General features: G+C 40.3%; 1 protein-coding gene across 1 annotated transcript in view; it reads left to right on the top strand.

Annotated features, from left to right (window-relative positions):
• Positions 1-5,787: 5,787 nt before the first annotated feature.
• The window catches only part of LOC146503678 (cell adhesion molecule 2-like), a 166,001-nt gene continuing 151,657 nt past the window's right edge, over positions 5,788-20,131 (top strand). The window contains exons 1-2 of the mRNA XM_085184324.1: positions 5,788-6,933; positions 7,745-18,762. Of these exons, the coding sequence (XP_085040450.1) occupies positions 18,702-18,762 (61 nt within the window). The 5' untranslated portion in view covers positions 5,788-6,933; positions 7,745-18,701. The remainder of the gene's footprint in view (positions 6,934-7,744; positions 18,763-20,131) is intronic.

Raw genomic sequence — 20,131 nt, 5'->3', positions numbered from 1 at the left:
AAGATTTCAAATATGTGGTGCGATGTGGTCACGGTTGCTGATGTAGGTTGAGGACACGAGGAGGCAAGCAGAACCTATATCGGCGCACTCAGGGTTTTTGGCAAAACTCATTTATGAATTTCAGACTAGTCAGCCCCTGCAGCAGAAGTGAATTGTTAACACCTGACCCCACAATATAACAGGCCAAATGGCTTAAATCAAGCAGAAAGGGCTCAGGGGACGCTGTCAAAGGAAGAGGGCGAAAAGGCCGAATTTCAGCTGGGCGTCAGCAAGGGGAAGTCAAGACTTCTTTAACAGAAACAATGAGACAATTGTCAAGTAAGGTTAGAGAAAAATAATTACACTGGCCTTTCGGTATTAAAGAAAACACACATCCCGATGACTAATTCAGTACGTGCTGTGTGATTATTGGCTTACATGCACAGTTTGAGAATACCATTTCCCATCTTCCTTCCAAGCCTTGACAATTATAATCCCACCATGTCTAAAACCTGCTGTGTTTCAGATATTTTCGAATGGCAATATGCTGTGTGATTATGTTGCAAATCAAAAAGGTTTGAATTCAAGGAGTTAGTCCATCTACTGAAATGCTGAAAAGCATAAAGAAATATTCTAGATTAGATTCGAAAATCAACATAACCCATATTTTGACTCTGAGACTAAACCTTGAAACAGCACTGTATTAAATCATAAGTGTCCAATTTCCATTTCATTGCCAAGATGAACGAGGCTTCAAACAATGAATGACTGTGCTGTATTTATATCTAGTTTGCAGTGTGTATTTATGTTTCCACGGCCCTTCAAGATGAAGCAGTGAAACAAAAACAACAATTCTCAGTAAGGACAAGAAACAAAAGTAGATTTGCACCTAATCTGAGCAGACATAATAGAAGATCATTTATATTCCCGCTCGATGCTGCTATTCAGGAAGACGTACCAAAAACACTGCAACAAAACGAATAGATATTCAAAGTTATGTTGTTGTGTTTCTTCTTTTGTTTCAAAGAAGACATGAACTAAAGAAAAAAACTTTGGTGTGGTCCTATGATTTTCTTATTTGAATATTGTCTAAAAATGTTGTTTAAACTGCAACGTGATAATGAAGTAAACATTTTCACGTGAGGCTTTCAGGTTCCTTTCACACATCTTCAAGCCTTAAACAGCGATCAAACAACACTGGCATTAAAATAAGTAACTGAAAATGCACAAAGCATATCTTACATTAACTGATGTATGTACTCCCTATTTAAACAACTAAATCTCTAAAGTTGAAGAGCCCACAATTGAACTGAACATGCCTATGACAGCATAGGATGCAGTTCATTCCAAAGAGATCCCCAGTCCATCACAGACTTAATACAGAGACACTATCTTTAGACTGTGGGAGGAAACTGTCCTGTTAATGTAGGTCAGCTATAAACACAGAATATCTGTTCATTTTACTTTTTATTATATTTATTAATTTTAGCACTTTTACACATAATTTACATTGGCATCAACGGGACTCACCGTTGCATCATATTTTGTATTTGCGTCAGAGTATCAGTAATACAGTATATCTAGTGTATACAGTCTGACAAAGAGAGACACCTATGGGCCATTTGGAATCCCACTCACTGCATGTCTCGAGACTGCTGGAGGAAGCCAAAGTATCCAGAGAGACACGAGAAGAACATGCAAACTCCACACAGAAAGGCCCCAGACTAGATTTGAACCCAGGACATTCTGCAGCAAGGGTGTTAAAAATGTGATGACTTTGCATCACATTATGTAAACTGCCGAGTTCCTGTTCAAAGTTACTTTATGTCGAAGTTGAGCTGAGCCATACTGACTGCCATCTGTTTCCAGTCAAACCTAAATGCTGTAAAAAGGAGGAAATACTGTCTGTATACTATTTATTAATTTGATGCAAATATTAGGAGACCTGGCATAGCTGCATGGTGGTCTTGATATAGTAGTTACATGTCTCTCTCCCAGTCTATGCTGTGCAAAATTCAGTGTTGGGGTGCAGCTAGAGCATACAAATCATCAGACCTGTTAGAGTTTAGAGCAAAAATACACACACTATTTATATTGTCGATTAAAACACAGACCTCCAGATAGAACAAGCAATATTTAGTTGTGATGGTTGTGAAGGATTATTAATTATTAACATAGCACTGCTTGTCATGTTTTGAAATTATTTTTCAAAAATATCTTGTTTGGGCTGAATTGGTATTTGGTAGAAAAGATTCTGTAATCATTTGACATTACTGAGTACCCCATTGAAAAGCACGGATAACAAAGATTATTCTGCAGAGTTTAAAACTGCTTATCTTTGCAGACCATAATTACCCCCTCACACACACACACACACACACCCATCAGCCTTTTAATTTACCTGTTTACCCAAAGTTTTTATAAAACTTTGTTCATCCATTTCTGTCATTTCATTTCACACGTCTAACCTCACTGTGCTGTAAATCACGCTTTAGATTTAGTTGACCTGTCCATACTTTTACAGTCACTTGAGGTATATATAAAGGGAGCTATAATTAAGAATCCCTCAGTCACACCAGCTAAATACAACATTATGTTTACAAATGTCTGAGAACAAACATATATAAGGAAGAAGACAGGACTTGAAATTGAACCCTGTGGGACCCCACAATTTATGATTGGTGAGAGGACGATAAATTGCTTGCAGCGACAGAAAAGGTTCTATAGGAAATGTAGTAACTGAGTAAGCACAGTGCTATATCTCTGATACCCACCCAGTGCTTGAGGCAGTCAATTAAAATTGCATGATCTACAGTATAAAAAGCCTCACTGAGGTTTAAAGGATTAAAATCGAACATTCCCCAGCATACACTTTTAATAGAAGGTCATTTGTTACTTTAAGAAGGCAATTCTTGGTGTTGCATGGACATTTAAAATTTTACTAGCGCTTTAAGAACATGTTGATCTATTTCTCTAAAAGAGCAACTTATTTAAAATGTGTCTTTAAAAAAATGAAGGGGCAAAGAAATTTACTGATGTAATACCTTAAATTATTTTAAACTCTCTGATCTGTGAGAGAACTGCTGGAAAGTTTTGGTTTTAGGCATCAAAAATAAATCCAAAGTCAGCCTTATACTCACTTTGAATGTAAGGATTGATTTAAAAGTTGATTGGAATACCTGAAAAAAAAAATCTACCTCTAAATAGTTAGAATCTCATATTTTCAGGATTTGATTGAAAAATTTGTGAGCCCTTAGCGCCATTACTGGCACAGTGGTTAACTATGAGGTTTGTTTCTCTCAACGGGACTCAGAAAATATGACAAGTCTTTCGTTATGTGATAAAAGGCAGTTTAATAACCATCCATTCAGTATTCATCGCTTGCTCTCACACTTTAAAGACCTCCTTCTGTGGCCTCATGCTACCATTCAAATTTGCTTGGCTGCTTTGAAAGAGACCCGTTACAAAGAGTGATATATGATTATCTCCACAAGTCTCAAGTTCAGGTTTGCAGAGGGTGAATTAGTTGTCATTTACTCTTTGGCCTCTGAACCAGTGAAAGCTTGCAAGGCCGACCATTTGAAAAACTTCAATTGGTTGATGATGTCCAAGGAGTTTAATTTAACAGCGCCTTCAAAATAAGAGAAGCATGGTGCATGTGGTATAAAATGTAACAGAATCAAGGATGCAGCTTCACTGTGGGTTTATTGTCCCTCAATAGTAATGCTGTGGTAAGGATATATACACAGAGGTGCAGCACAAATGAAAATAAAGTATTCAGATTTACAAGTATAATCTATTTAGTATTTAGAACAAAGGTCACAACATGTCATAATGATAGTTATCATATACCTCCAAACATATTAGCCTTTTTACAGGAAATTAAGAGTTTCTAATTAATATTAACTATGAACAAAGCAAAGGGATGAGCATTTAAAAAAATAATCAGTCTGATTTTAAACTGATATTCCAACATTCGAGTACAACAACGTAAAATAAAACAACCAAAAGCTCATTTGTAGGAATTCTTTAAGATTGTTTTTTGTGAATAAACTCTGACAATGACATGCAATTTTAGGAGAGCAGTTACAATGCAGCTGTGAAGAGATATTAAACTTCGGATTGCACAACAAATCTTTTCCATTCAAACATACAGATCCTGTGAAGGTTTCTAAGGAGATCATATCCCAGCATGCACTGTGCAATAAACACCCTTGACAGGTTGCCAGTCAAATGGACTCCCAGCATGTCTTTGGACTTGGAAGACAACAGGGAAAGAAATCCACAAGAAAACTGTGTGAAATGCACACAGGAAAACCCAAGTTACAGCTTGATGTTGTATTAGCCACGTGAGAGATCTGAAAGATCAGAACATGGCGAAGCTGGAAACCTGGACCCTCCGTGGCCGATTACCAGGACTATGTGAAGTACCCTCTGAAGGTTTACTAGAAGATTTGAATGCAGCATTACAGATAATCCCTACTGCAAACATCAAAACTAAGCCACAAGGAGAAGTACCCTCATTGGAGAAGGAGACTAGACACCAAAATCAATGCAGTTTGGACGGAATTTAGCCAACTATTGTAGTTTTGTCATGAAGAAAGTGGTGCTTAGGAAGCACAAAAAGTGTTCAATACATGAGGCATTGAAAACTGCCAAGCAAAGACTCGCAGTCTTGACCAGTTATTTGAAGAGATATACAAGAGAGATAGAAGGCAGGAGAATAAACCAGCTGTACTCCACTGAACATCCAAGGTGTACTCTCAGTGGCAGGGGAACAACATGAAAACAGCCCCACCAAGGCTGGAGATGGAGCAATACTGGTAGAGCATAAGGGATGCATCCCAGAAACAGTGCTCAGTGGCTAGTGGATCTAAGAAGAGACAACAGCAACCTCCCCGAACAGGGGCCATCACAGTGGCAGGGTCAGAATGCCTAGAATTATACATAGATCAACAGTGCCATAGGTGCCTTCATCGGGAATTCAATAGGGATGTGGCGAACAGCACTAAAGGCTAACTTTAAGCTAATTGCACAAGCCACCGTCAAGTGCAGGATCTACCAAGGAGATCCCCTGCCCCCACTGCTGTTCTGCATTGGCCTGAAACCCCTCAGTGAGATCACTGACAAGACTGGCTACTGATACTGATTAGGGAATGGAGCAATCATTGATGACATCGAGCCATATGCCAGGAGTGAATGAGATGTTAATTTGCTGATCCACAAGATTAGGATCTATAGCAACAACATCTGAATGTTATTTGGACAGGAGAAATGTAGTTGAATTGCAATAAAGAGAGGGAAAGTAGTTAGAACTGAGGGGACTGCGCCATCAGAAGGCAACGTTGCAGACATCGAGGACAGCTACAAGTACCTGGGAATCCCTACAGGGAACCACAAAAACCTGGAAAGGCTAGGAAACCCACAGCCACCAAATACCTGAAGAGAGCAAGGCAAGTCCTGAATAGTCAGCTGAATGGAAAGAACAAGATCTGGGGAATCAACACCTACGCCCTGCCAGTGATCATATACTCTATTGGGACAATAAGTTGGCCAAAGGAGGAGATAGAAGCCATTGCCATCAAGACAAGGAAGCTCCTCATCATGTATGAATAGGGATGGGTATCGTTTAGGTTTTATCCGATACCGGTGCCAAACCGGTACTTTTGAAATGGTGCCGGTGCTTAAACGGTGCTCAAACAGGTGCTTAAAGAATGGAAAACACAAAATTGGTCCAAAAACCTCATGTTCAGCTGTTTTTTGGGTTTTTTTTTAAAGATAACAATGTTACCCTTTTCTGGTATCACTCTGGGCTGGAAGCAGTGCTTAATCAATGGAAAAAATACAAACTTTGTCCAAAAACCTCTCATGTTTAGCTGTTTTCCACTTTTTCTTTGGTCATTTTAGCCTTTTTGGCCAGGGTGAAGGGAGTATCTGCCATCAAACAAGAAGACAGCCGCATGTAACTATGATGATGTTTGCTAGTTCACCTTACATGCATTAATAAGGTGGTTAGCTAACTCAATGTAAATTACACACGAACAACATTAAGCTACTCACGCAGAGAAGAACGGCTGCTGCTGCCATCATCATCCTTCATCACTTCTGCTACACTGGCAGGGCTAGGGGCCAGTACTCTCCTCTTCGGGTTTTTGGGGGATGTTGCTAACTCCAGGTCCGATAACAGGCACCACACCCGCAGTAGATGTGCATGGTGTGAGGTCTCGCAGCAAGCTATCAAATACGGCGCATTTCTCGGCTTTAAAGAAAAAACACTATGCATTGCCGGGTGTGCATCGGATTTGAGTTGTTACCTCCTTTGACAGTATCACAGTATCACCTTAAAGCACTTGTTGCAGGCTGCTGAGTTTGCATATTGTGCTGTGAAGTACAGCTAGACTTTTGACCGCTTTGCCTTGGGCATTTTTAATCTGTGGCTCTGCTCTAAAAGAACGTACGTACCTGGGCCCGCCTACTATCCCCGGAAACGTAAAATGATTGGCTAGAATCTAAAGTGTATCATTCCATACCAGTTGGTGGCGGTAATGCACCTTTCAGTTGTTTGCCAACCGCCAATACAAATGTAAGGAAGAAGAAAGTGTATCACAGCTCAGGGAAAAAAAGCACCGAAATAAAGCACCGAAATGTGCGCTGCTTTTCGGTCTGGTTACTACCGTTTATGTCAGAACCGGTGCCATCATGGCAACGGATACCGGTACCCATCCCTATGTATGAAGGGTTTCACCTCAAATCCAGCACCTGAGACTGTACGGCAAATGAAAGGAGGGGGTCCGAGGACTAGTGAGTGTCAAAACCACTGTCCAGCATGAGACAACAAACATCAACGAGTACATCAGGAAGATTTCCACAACTGACCCCAATATCTCAGACAACAGCAACACAAGAAAGAACGGGAGCAAGAAGAACTATCATGGAAGGACAGCACCCTGCACGGTATGTACCTCTGGCAGATAAACGAAGTGGCTGACATTCAGAAATCCTAGCAGTGACTGGAGAAAACTGGACTGATAGACAGCACAGTGGCACTACTCATGGTGGGTCACCGTGGTTCAGGGGGTTTGGAAGCTCATCTTGTAACCAGAAGGTTGCTGGGTCGATCCCCAGCTCTGTCTGTCTTGGTCATTATGTCCTTGGGCAAGACACTTCACCTACCACCTATGGCTGGAGGGGCCGATGGCGCGATATGGCAGCCTTGCTTCTGTCAGTCTGCCCCAGAGCAGCTGTGGCTACAACTGTAGCTTGCCTCCACCAGTGTGTGAATGTGAGAGTGAATGAATAGTGGAACTGCAAAGCGCTTTGAGGGTCTTGAAAAGCGCTATATAAATGCAATCCATTATTATTATTATTATGGCAGCACAAGAACAAGCTTTGAATACAAGATCCACAGAGGTTGGGGTCTACCACAACAGGCAAGACTGCAGGTGCAGACTTTGTAAGATGTCCCTGAGACAATCCAGCTGTTTAAATGATAAATTCTGCACACATGCATGTACTGCAACTGTATGCCACTTCATTACTAATCTCATTGTGAAATGAAAACGATATAGAAGCAGTAGCAGACGGTCAAGATTTCTACCTGAACGGAGCACCTTTACTGCAAAATGTTCTATTATTGTCAGTTTAAAAAAAAAACAAATTTGTCACTGCCAGATGTCACTGTCAGATGTGCTGACAGCGTTTGTCAATCATAATGAGTATTTTTTGTGACAGCTGTCAGTCAAAAGTCAATCATGTTATTTTGCAGGTTTCAGAACAAAAGGCTTCCCTTTTAAATCGCTACAAGAAGATCTCTATCTGATAAGAACTGCTGGAATTCTGTAAGTATGTTGAATTTTTGTTGTTCTGTTTTTCACGTAAAACCCTTTTGGGTTGAAGTTGTTCAAATTGCATTTTGATTACGGAGATGACAGGGTTTTGAACATTTACCGTTGCTTTTGTTTCTCTTTCTTAACAACTGAATCTATTAACGCACAATATTAAAACTATTTATTTTCTTTATAAAGGCACATGAGGGCAATGTTACTAGTGTGTGTGTGTGTGTGTGTGTGTGTGTGTGTGTGAGAGAGAGTCTTTGCTAACAGCCCATAATGGCGATGACATTGTTCTGCAGATGAGGTGAGAGCAGCCCATTATATGTCAGTCTGCCTTTGCCTCCTCCTCTCAATGCCCTGATAGGGCTCTTCTCAGTGCAGACCTGTTTTGGAGTAATGCCACAGATGGTGATGAGCCTGTGTAATCCCTGTAGATTTCCACGGTTTATAAACAGCAAGACAAGCAGCAGGTCCCGCCGATCTGAACAAACACTTCTAAATCAGGGGGTGTTTATCATGCCTGTTTGGGGTGGAGGTTGTAATTATTGCAAACAAGAGCAAACATGCAAAGAGAAATGGATTTCACAGATCTAATTGATTGGGGAACAGCAGTAGATTTAGCTGCTGTAGCCAGCCTCCCCCCCATCTTTCCCACTGCAGTATTGCATGAGACTATTAGATTTATTATAGTTTCTATCACCTGAAGTAATCCTCATTCTAAATGAGATGTATTCAAAGCGATACAGGGTGCATTTCCTAGGGCTAAATCTGAAAAAAAACTTAAACACAGTTGGAAATGGCTCATTGCTATATACCTCACAGAAAACAACAGATTTCTGGCTCATAATAGTCGAGACCATGAATCTCACCCTGCATGCACAGACAGAGGGAGTGTATCGAGATAATTGACAAATTCCTTGGTGAAATGAAATGCTGCGCATGCTGAAAGTAACATCAGTGTTTGCTTTCTGTCTGGCAAAAGAATCACAGCATTTTGATGTATTGCCTCACCCATGCACAAAAATACATTCATTTTGTCAGGTAAATTCCTTCCCAATTTCCCAGGGAACAAGGGGAACATAAAGAAATTGGTTTGATCCATGACATGTTGACATTTCATTTGGAGAAATCAATCAAAATCTACCAGCAAAAAGGGCATATTAAATGTGTCAAATGGAACTGCTGAAATCAAAAGTTTTATGTGAATGGCTCTGGAATATTCATCAGGTAAATGAGATATATCAGAGCACAGCACAAATAACAGGAAAACTTATTGAGGTTTTTTTTTTCCTTCAGTGTTACAGGCGCTAATACCCAAGGGAAATTGTTATTATCTGCACGAATAAGTTTGCTTTCTGGTGCTTTATTGTAAAAATAATACAATAATAATTGTATTAAAATGACCTATTTGAAGATCTGTTTCGAAAAGACAGCCTTTGACAGCCTAAACGAAAATACAAGCTTTGCGTTTAGTATGCTTTTGTGTTTGTGGTTCACCTTGTTTTACATGTACAGCATCCAGAGAGTCATCTAAAATTAGCAGCACAGTTTGAGAAACAGCAGGTAGTGCTCCCTACTAATAGGCTCTAGAGGTGAATTAGCCATTAGCTAAAAAGGCTAATTCACCTCTAAACCAGATGTCTTTGTGAAAGTGAAAAAGTAAAATTGAAAATAGAACACAGGGAAGCATTCAGAGACAAATAACTTGACGGTGGCTTGTAGACATAGTCAGGAAAACCTGCTAAGGTTCAAACTGAACAACAGAATGGGAAAGAAAGGTCATTTAAGTGACTTTGAACTTAGTATTGTTCTTGGCGAGAGACGGGTTGGTCTGATTGTTTCAGAAACTGCTGATCTACTGGGATTTTCCACACATTTATCTCTAGGGTTTACAGAAAATGACCAAAAAAGAGCGAAAATATCCAGTGAACTGCAGTTCTCTGAGCCTTCTTAATGCCAGAGGTCAGAGGAGCATGGTCAGACTGCTTTGAGCTGATAGGAAGGCAATGTTATGTCAAAAAACTTATCTCTGAATGCACAGCACGTCCAACCTAGAACCAGAAGGGCTGCAGCTGCAGAAGACCATACCCTGTGCCACAAAGAACAGAAAGCTAAGGATACGATTTGAACCAAAAGTGAATGAGGGAAGACTGGAAAAACACTGCCTCATCTGATGGATCTCTATTTCTGCTGCCAAGAATTTGGTGTAAACACCATAAGAGCATGGTTACATCGTATTAACAGTTCAGGCTGGTGTTGGTGTAAAGGTACACCACAGCCTACCTGAGCATGGTTGCACAGTGCCCATCTTCTGATGGAAACAGTGATCAGAGGATGAGTCAACTGTGCTGCCATGTGACAAAGCTTAAACCTTTTTATTTTTTATTTTACAATAAGCTTACTATGCTCTAATGATCTCCATGGTCAAAAGATCCCAATCCTACAGAGCACCTGTCTACCATGCTGTCATGTCAATATGTACCGAAATCTCTAAAGAAATGTTCATTCTTAATTTAGACCAGCGGTCCCCAACCTTTTTTGCGCCACGGACCGGTTTATGCCCAACAATATTTATATGGACCAGCCTTTAAGGTGTCGCGGATAAATACAACAAAATAAAACTAGTACCAGTATCGAAAAAAATAAGATTTATTCATAACACACGTGAAAAGACCCAGGAAAACAGAGTTAACGATAAAAACGATAACAAAATAACGCTGAAAACCGATAAATGCCCTGAAAACTATACATTTCACACCTGAGCCTCAACTCTTGCGGCCCGGTACCAAACGACTCACGGACCTCCGAGGCCCGGGGGTTGGGGACCGCTGATTTAGACCATAAAGAACTAAGACAGTTCTGAAAGCCTAAAAGGGGTCTAAGCCAAATTGGAAGGTGTACCCAATAAAGAGTCCAGTAAGTGGCCAGTAGAAACTGAATTTTAACTTTTTCTATTTGAAATAATAGAAATAGCTAGTAATTCTCTAGCTGTCATTGCTGTCTCCTGTGTGGATGTGGCAAGATATCTCTCACATCTGCAAATGGAGCAAAACAGCACAAAAACAAACTCTAATCACCCTGCTGTGGTCTGACAACCTGCTTGAGGAACACATCTTAAAGGTTGAACCAGCTAAAACACGAGTGCACTTTCAAACTCTGGCTGGGGGTAAAAAAATAAATAAATAAACACCAGCAGGCTGTTTTATACTGTATTAAATTGTCAGTAGGATAGTGCGCTTGACCAAAAACATCATTACACAACTTTGGCTTCTCGTGGAGCATCTGAACGCATTTCCTTATGTACCATCACTTATTCATATCAGAATTTTTTTTCAACTTTGATGTGAGCCAAGCTTGTAATTGCGCGTACCTCGGTCATCATGTTTCCTTGATGAAAATTTCATTTACATGTGAATTATGTATTAGCTATGCATAATGCACTGATGGAATTTCACTTTTTCTCCTCAACAAAACTCATGAAAGTTTTTTTTTTCTCAAGTATTATTTTTCCTGGTTATAACTAAAGCCACATCTGATGCTCGCAATAAATAAATTCACGCGAAACCTTTTCCAAACACCATAACAAGATTTACAAACACTCCCGATCGGCACGATACAAAATAAGCAGACCTCTGTGAAATGTGTTGACCATAATATATTGCCTCACCCACATGCATCGCTCTGTTTAGGTTGAGATGCTTTACAGCAGTCTTTCAGTGGTTTGCAAAGAGTGTATTAGTCATTCCTTTAAAAGCCCGAGGCAGGCATTGAGATTTGACCACACTTGAGTACGCGCCAGCCGCAATCTCCAGAAGGAAGTTTGGCGTGCAGGGGGTGTGGGAACAGGTACAGTATTGTTTTCTTTGAAAGAAAGCAAGGCTGCTTATTAAATTAGACAGCGTGCAATCTTCTTTGCCAAACACACACACATTTAAGTGTAGATTAATAATTGACATGAAGAAAAAGAAATCTCTTCTTAACTGATGTTAGGCTGTAGCCCAGTTCTAAGAACCCGATAAAGAGTACTGTGGAAATTTAGTTAAAAAAAGAAGGAAAAGAAGAAGAAGAAAAAAACTCTTGACAGCAAGCAGCACTTATTACCACTGTGGGGACCATAATTTCTTTCCCCTGCATTAGGCTTCTCAGTAGTACAGTTAAAAATAACCAGAAGCTGAACCTTTTCACACTTTGTTGAAGTTTTTTCGTTCTATTAAATTACAGCTAAAAATATTAGGCTTGAAAAGTCACTCATTGAAGTTAAGTGAATAGTTTTGAGTTTTTCTTTTTTATTTGTAATTGTTAATTACAGTTATGAAAAAAAAACCTGTGTTTCTAACGTTATCGTACTAAAATGTCAAAAAGTCTGAAAAAATTCTTAATCCATTCTCTGCCCATGTTTAAGATAAAAATTGCAGTTTAAGAAGTTAGAAAGTGTGAGACATTTCATAAACTCCATGCAGTATTTTCAAACTTAGCTTGATTTCTATTTTGCAGCTCTCCCGTATGATACGTGTGAAAGAGAGAAAAAGCGAACGAGGACAGAAACAGAGAGGAAAGTGGAGAGGGAGAATATGATATCAATACTAAGATTTAGCCAGCAGGGAGAGGATGTAGAGGCAGTAGCTGGCACGTTCAGAAGATTGGCAGCAGGGAACAGATGGTCAGAAGGAGAAAGGAAACATGACCAGGATGTGTAGTTATGCAAAGATAAGCAAAGGAGGTGCCGAGAGTGCTGATGAGCTATGAGACACTGGCATCCTAATTCTGTGCATAACACAGCTATCCAAGTATCAAAACTTTTCATGAGGTGCGAGACTGCTAAATAAGTTGTGCAGTGCTTGGAAAACATGGTGCTCATTGTTTCTCATTTAGTGTGTAATGAATAAAAGCTGATAGACAGCAGATGTTGCACTGTCTGTTTTGCTTTATGATTGATGGAGCTGTTTGAGCTTAGATGTAATACATCAATATATTTGACAGATATAGTCATGATATTAGCGTCGTTTTAGGTTTATGTTATATAACGTTCACCTACTCTGATGAGTGTTATTTTCTTTCAGGTGTCATAATTATGATAACAACAGATGTACCTGAGCTTGAATCTTCAAATGCAAAAATCAAACAGCTGTATACTAATGGCGTTGCTTCCGTCAGTGAAGGGTAATAAAGGTAAACAACAGCAACACTGAGCTGCGTGTTCAGAAAACAGAGAAGGGAGCTCAAAACCTCAGTTTTAATCTTGCGCAAGTCCATAACAAAGTAATTCTGGCCCCAATAAGAAGCAAGTGAGGAAATCACCACGGGCAGCTAAATCCTGAAATCAGCCCATTTTCCATGCAGTGGTCTGTGAGAACACCAGCTGCCGTGGGCTATCGTGGATGTGAGCCCTGAAATAAAGCACTTTACTCTGCATAGGGCACCAGGTTTTGTTTGTATCGGCATGGACGAAGAGACGGAGAGGGGAGCGTCTGCTTAAATGTGGCTCAGCACTGGTCCCACAGGGCAATGTGTGCCCTTGAAAAGATCCTTGGTTTGTAAAGTTAAAACGAAAGGAAAGTATTGATTCGGTTATTATAGCTCTACACTCCAGACCTGTGCAGTAATCATACTGTAATTACCAAGCTATTCCCCGTGCCTAAAGATGACTCTTCCATCAGTAGAAGTTTCATCAGAAAACAAGGCGGTGGTCTTTTGTTTTACAATGTTTATTTATCTTTTCATTTGGAATTAATGAGGCAGTCTAACTTTCTACTCTGTGATGTGAGTAATGTGGCTTTGCATTGTGGTGCTGTTCTCGGTATCCTCCTTCAGATTAAATGGTGATGAAATATTTCACTGAATCACAAACACTTTCAAAGCCAAAACTGCAATATATCAGACTACTTGAAATCTGAGGGCATGTTAAATAACGGGGCTTTCAGGGAATAACATGTAAATTGTATTATTCTTGTTTAACCTATGAAAAAACTTCAACTCTCATTAAATACTGCTCAAGGTTTTGCCTCGTGCTTTGTCGGGTTTTATTTCAACAGTGTACTTGTACAGGTTTAATAGTTTGAATGCAGAACATGGTTATCCCAGGGTCTGTTACAGCTCTCTAAGTTACTTAGATAAAACACAGAGAAAGGGATTAAAAAAAAAACACAAAAAAAACAACATCAATCATTGTTCAAGATGCCTTATCGTGTGCATGGGTTTTGGGTTCTGATCTCGACCACCTGTGGACTATACCTGAGTATACTTGGATGACTCTAATTACAAGTGAAAATTTTATTACACAACTCAGTGGCGTTGCGCTCAAACTACAAATTAAAATTAGTGCTAATTTGATATTTGGAACCACAGCTGTGCAACATCTTAAAATCAATTCCTTGTAATGCAATCAAATCCAAAAGCTATCCTTGCCACATTTAGACTTTCTATGCTATTTTTGATTTCTGTCCATGAGCACCAAAGGGAAAGAAATTAACCAGTTATTTCTATATGTTATCTGGATGTGTATTGCTCGCTGACAGGGGATTTCTTTAAATCACCCCGTAGTTCTTCAGCTAAGACACCTGAGTTAGAAAACACAAACACTGCAGTTGTCTTTACTCGCGAGGGCAGTCATGAACGCACAATCTGCGACCTGCGTCTCATCACTGTCTGCGTTCTTTATTTATACTTGTCTGCATGTCTTTGTGTGTGTGTGCGTGTGTGTGTGCAAACAGAGTTCTTATTCCAAGAACTCTGAGCTGAGGTTCCCCTTTTTCTAATTCTGTATCTTCTTACAGAAAGAGGAAGCTATTAGTTGTTTATCACACAAAGGTACATGTCAAAAGTCACGTAGACTTAGTGATCAATAAAAGAATACATTTCATGAAGCTGATCACATTATATAAAAACAATATTCCTTTGACATTCCCTCCTGTTGAACAGAAAAATTAAATGTACAAGTCATCAGTAAGTAACTACTTGTCTTTCACATTTTCAGTTACTACATCATTAGTTGCACTTCATCTTCATCTTACAAATAGGAAAAGAAGTCTTCATGATCTTCATCGGTTTGTGGTACATCTGCGTATGCTGTGAGTGATAAACTTATCATCAGTGGAATTACAGCCTTTAAACAAGGAATAACACAAGTAAAGAAAAGCAAAATAAAATAAAATAAAATAAGATCAGGAAAAGTCCAACGCCGATCAATCCTCCTTTCTCAGCCAGGATCATGTCCAGTGCTACACGATGTTGCATTACAACAATTCTGAGAGCATCCATTTCTTGGTTTTGTCCCTCGTTGACCTTGCAGGATGCATTGAAGAGCAAGCCGAATCTATAGTCCGGTGTCTCACTTCCGAGAGCATGTTTTTATGGCCGTGAAATTCTGTAACATTCTCAATTAACACGTACATCTGTCCAGGATTGTAAAGAAATCATTAATCAAATGCAATATTTTTTTTAAAGAGTGCAGAAGTCACTGCATTGTTGAGTTGCACAGCAGTCTTAACCCATGTTCAGTGATCAAAAACCGAGTAGAACATTTTCTAAAAAAGCCCTGATGATGAAACCCTCTGCTGGATAACTTGTTTACAAAATGACTTAACCTTCTTTAAGGTTTTCTTTGCAATGCTTAGAGAGGGTGAATCATATGGAAAGCAGACAAAGACCAGCAGCCCACAAGAAAGCTTTACCTTAGTAAAGCATGAATGCTGAGATTTATGAACTGTTCAACTGCACCGCAGTACAGTATTTAGTTCCTATGACTTCAGTCTCAGTTACATAGGAATTTCAATCATGGTTTTTTTTCACTTGCGGCCACCAATGAGTAATCACCATTCAAGGTCTAAAGTTACTCGAAAGTCATCTCTATATGAAACTCAAGTCCAATTGCCATGTCAGATAACAAAAATGTATATCAATGATATATTTTTTGATGCCAGACTGTAATTGATTTGGATACGAGTAAGAGGAAAAGAAGAAGAACACAAGGATGATTCATGAGTGTCGTGAAGGAACACATGCTGAGGGTTGGTTTGACAAGGGGAGCATGCAAGAGATAGGGTGAGATGTAGGCATCCATGGGGATCCCTATGAGAACACCTGAAAGAGGAGAGAGTATAAGAAGAAAATCAAATAATTGATTACACAAATATTTTCTTCTTCCATTTACTGGAAGAAGGTAATTGGAATAAAATTTGTAATATAATATACATTCCCAGACAGGATGTTTGAATGTGTAGCTCTAATTTTGCTGCACATAGTAAAGATTTCATACAGTGCTGACTTGCATGTAGTTTGCCTGGTGCAGAAAGCACATTGTTAGATGTAACTATTCCCAGTGTCCTATCAATAAGGCAATAAACAGATGGAATTGCCTTCTCACCAGCCATTAATAGCAAATGTTCTTACAGGAATAAGAAAAAGGCACAAAAGAACATAAAGCTTTCATTGTGGGCCATTTTTTAAGTTCGAGCCAGAGGGAACAGCTGTTATTTTCCTGAGGTGCATTGATAGGGTAAAAATATGTATGTGTCTGCTGCACTGGATTATGAAATTTGATATCCAAAACTTCAGCACGAATTTTAAATATTTATCAGGATTCTGTTCTGCGGTTATATTTTTTTTCTAGTGACAAAAGCATTTACATGGTCTCTGCCCTAATCCTGGATTCAGTACTTCATCATTTAGATAAAGCATTCAGTCTTTATGACTTCTGTCATTCATATCCTCACTGAAATTGATTGTGTATACTGCATCTGGATTGGTTGCTTTTCAGTCAGTGAGATCAGTGCTATCAGTGGCAGGTTCATGCAAACACTGTAATTCATCTTGGCCTAAACTTTCTTCTCCCTGGTTTTAATATCTCTTGTGGACTTTGCAGTCTTGAACATTAAAACAACACAAAAGGGAGAAAACAGTGTGTTGTGTCATAACAGGTACTTGTAATTCTCAAGTGTACGCTGGTGACCTTGTTAAATCTGACGGTACAAACACAACGGGGCATTTTAAATGGTACAAATCAAAGAATGCTATGCAATATAATGCCCGGGAGATAAATACAAAGGGGAACATGCTCCTCTGCATTACAGATCTGTGTCAGCACCGTGTGCTTTTCTGCTGAACTCACATGGTCAATAAATCCTTGCCGTTGAAAAGGTGCATGAGTAGAATTCTACTCTCAAGGATCTAATGAAATGACGAGGAACTGACCTTCAGGACTCACGGGATTGATTCTTTACCACCATCCTCATGGTAATTGTATAGGTCTGCTCTGAATTATAAGTGAGTTGTACAGAGAATGTATGTCACACAAGAGCACTCAGTCCTTCAAGGTTTACAGTTCAGAAAGGCGTCAGTGATTCCCCAGGGATTAGAGATGTGAATGGCTCTAAGTTAAAAGACTAAAGGCATCAGCATACAAAACAAAATGTTTGTATGCTTGTATCCACACACACACAAACACACACATTTTAGCCATTTAGAATGAAAACTTACAATAACTACAATAAGCTGGAAAACACTGTTTGACTTCTGGTTTGCAATGAAAATGAGTGATCCAAATGACTGATTAGAGAATGAACGGTGGAGCTTCCTGTATTACTTCCAGTGATTCATACTGCAAAAGGAAGAGCAATTGGTTTAAAATTGGGGGCTATGCCACATCTTTCTCAGGTGGTACAGCCAGGTCAGCAATTTGATTTGAAGTGGGAGTGGCGTAGAAGAGCACTGTGCAAAATTGAACCAAATTCGCCCAGCAGCATGTTAAACCATGTGTAAAATCCTCGCCGTCGGCTTAGAAAACGATCCCTGGCTGGAGCTGCCGTTTCCTCACACCTCTGTCTTTAGGGATGGTCACACTCATTTCTCTGCACCTCTCGTAGGGAACCTTTGAAGGAAGAGGGATGTCCAGGTGCCCATTAACCTCCCTCGTGCCTGCTCCCTGACTCCCGACATTCACCCAGACACCAGGTCACAACCTCTGCGAAAGCAAATGCATTTTCACACAACACGGGCAGGTGTTTCTGTTGTTACCACACGGTGCTCTTTAAGCTGTAAAACTTTTTCAAGTGATAATATGTGTCGCAGTGGCAGTTATTTGGAGTCCTCTGGTATTGACAACAGAGCTTGTTTGGCTGCTCATAAAGTTTTTATGGCTCTAGGGTAGCTGTTTAGAACTGTCTAAAATTGTTAAATTGGCTCTGCTAGCTGTGGGCATATTTTCATGCATTAAATCTCTGGCATGGTGGTTTTTGCACTTTTTCAGTTCAGTCTACTGACACTAAACAGAGAGCAAGGATCCTCCACTTCAGAGCATTATGGAGGCTCGGTGATGGCCAGGACTGGTCCCTTATATTTTTCCCCATATGCGTAAACTATAATCATATTCCTGCAGAGGCCTATTGTTCTGCTTTGGTGTTTAGAAAATGATGAGATTAACAAAAAAACAAAAAACTTGTCACATGACTACCGAGGTCCCTTCTAGAAACTGGTGTATCAAAGTAACTGTGCTCCACGGCGTAATTGTTTCGACAGTGTGCCGGAGATCAGAACTATTTCTAGGTGTTCTCCATTGGTGAAGCGTCTTCATTAGTCAAAAAGCGTGGGCGGGACTCTTGCTCTCTGCAGCGAGTCAAAGAGAAAGGCAATAAAGGGAGGCAGGATCTGCACTTTGCCGACGAGCATCTCTGCCGTCCTGCTTCACTACAGTGATCACTGCCCCCTGATCTGCGAAAAATACACAGGGACTCCTCAGAAAAAGGCAAGAGTTCATCAATGTAACTCCGGTCAGTCAGAAACTGCGCCGTTCACCTGGATAAGTCCACCTTGACGAGAGAAGAGATAAAGACAGAATAAAAAGAGTCAAACGCGAGTGGAGTGTTGACGTAGAATTGCGAAGGAAAAGAGAAGAATATGATTGTCAAGCAGCACTTGATGTTCATCCTTTACAGCCTCTGTGCAAGCGTCTTTAAAGGTGAGCACTGGATGTTGCTGTGTAGACGGGCGTGGTGTGCGGGGAGGTGGTGGGTGCGTGAAGTGTAAAGATCATATGTGATCATGTCACACGTGAGTGCAAGTATTCGGTGAGGGGAGAGTTGATTTTCCTATAAAACGATGTGTTTGCGCAGCAGTTTTAGGCGCAGGACGAGCTGTCGTTGTTCACTGTCAGAGCCGAGTGTGCTGGAATGCCTGGAAGTTGAATTGTGCGGCGCAATGAGAAGCAGAATGCGGCTGCACAAGTTTTTGCATCGGCGACAACTTATATATTGCACTCCCTCCGGGATTAAGTGACAGATAGAACACCGTGCTGCGGATGAATCGATTATTGTCGCGCATGGTTGCTTGGTTCATCCGTTTAGGCTATGCCCGCTGAAACTGACAGAGCAAGACCAAAAAAGAGAAAAAAGAAAGAAGAATGTTACAGTAACCGGTGGCGTGTGTCTTCTTTGCTGTGAGTCCGGTGTCATTGAGCGGATCACGATAAAGTCACGCCATCGCGTTTGTTTGGGCATTTTGAATCATTCCACACATGACTTTAAATGACTGAATTCACAAAGGTGATAACAAGTCTTCGATGTGGCAAAGACTACATTTCCGTTAAGCGTTAAATGTAGCTCTGTTAAATGTAGCTAGAACAGTGCCTTGCGTGTGTGCTTGTGTGTGTGTGTTTTAGGAGGGATTCTTTAGGAGGCACAAGCCATGTAGTTACTCATTCAGAGTTGGGCGGCTGGGGACGCAGGTAAGGTTGCATGCACGACGCTTCTCTGCAGCCAGGGATCGTCGTCGCCTCATGACGAGTCCCCAACTCCCCACAGACTGTCCCGCTCTTGGACATGCTTGCGCAGCCACCGCCCTATAGGCGACCAGTGCGCATAACGCCTACCGGAAGGGGGGGGGTGCTGTCAAGGGGCTTCATATGAGAAACTACCATATCTAAGCAGTTATATCCCCGTCTTCCCCAGTTTAATAACGTGTTGTCCCACATGACATTGATGACATTGTCAGTGCTGATTCAGTACACTGTGCTGATAATAACAACGAGAATGACCTATGATCATCCTCATCACATTAACTCGGCCTGTGGTTTAATTTCCATACATCTGAGGCTGACTTCCTTTATTGAGCAACTCCATGAATGATGCCACAACCACCACAGACCATCAGATCATTAGAGCACCTTTAAACAATAATATATGTGTCAGGCTTACTTGCACATCACATCATTGAATTAAAAATCAGTTCTCAAATGAATCAGTTTTTCCAGTATCAGATCATGTTACTGTTAAATAGCCTTTTTCTCTCGTGACTGTTATGTGTTCAATAAACTACGTAGTTGGATCGCT

This window comes from Neolamprologus multifasciatus, chromosome 14, assembly GCF_963576455.1.
Source record: "Neolamprologus multifasciatus chromosome 14, fNeoMul1.2, whole genome shotgun sequence".
NCBI classification, from domain to species: domain Eukaryota; kingdom Metazoa; phylum Chordata; class Actinopteri; order Cichliformes; family Cichlidae; genus Neolamprologus; species Neolamprologus multifasciatus.
This window is presented reverse-complemented; position numbering and strand designations above follow the sequence as displayed.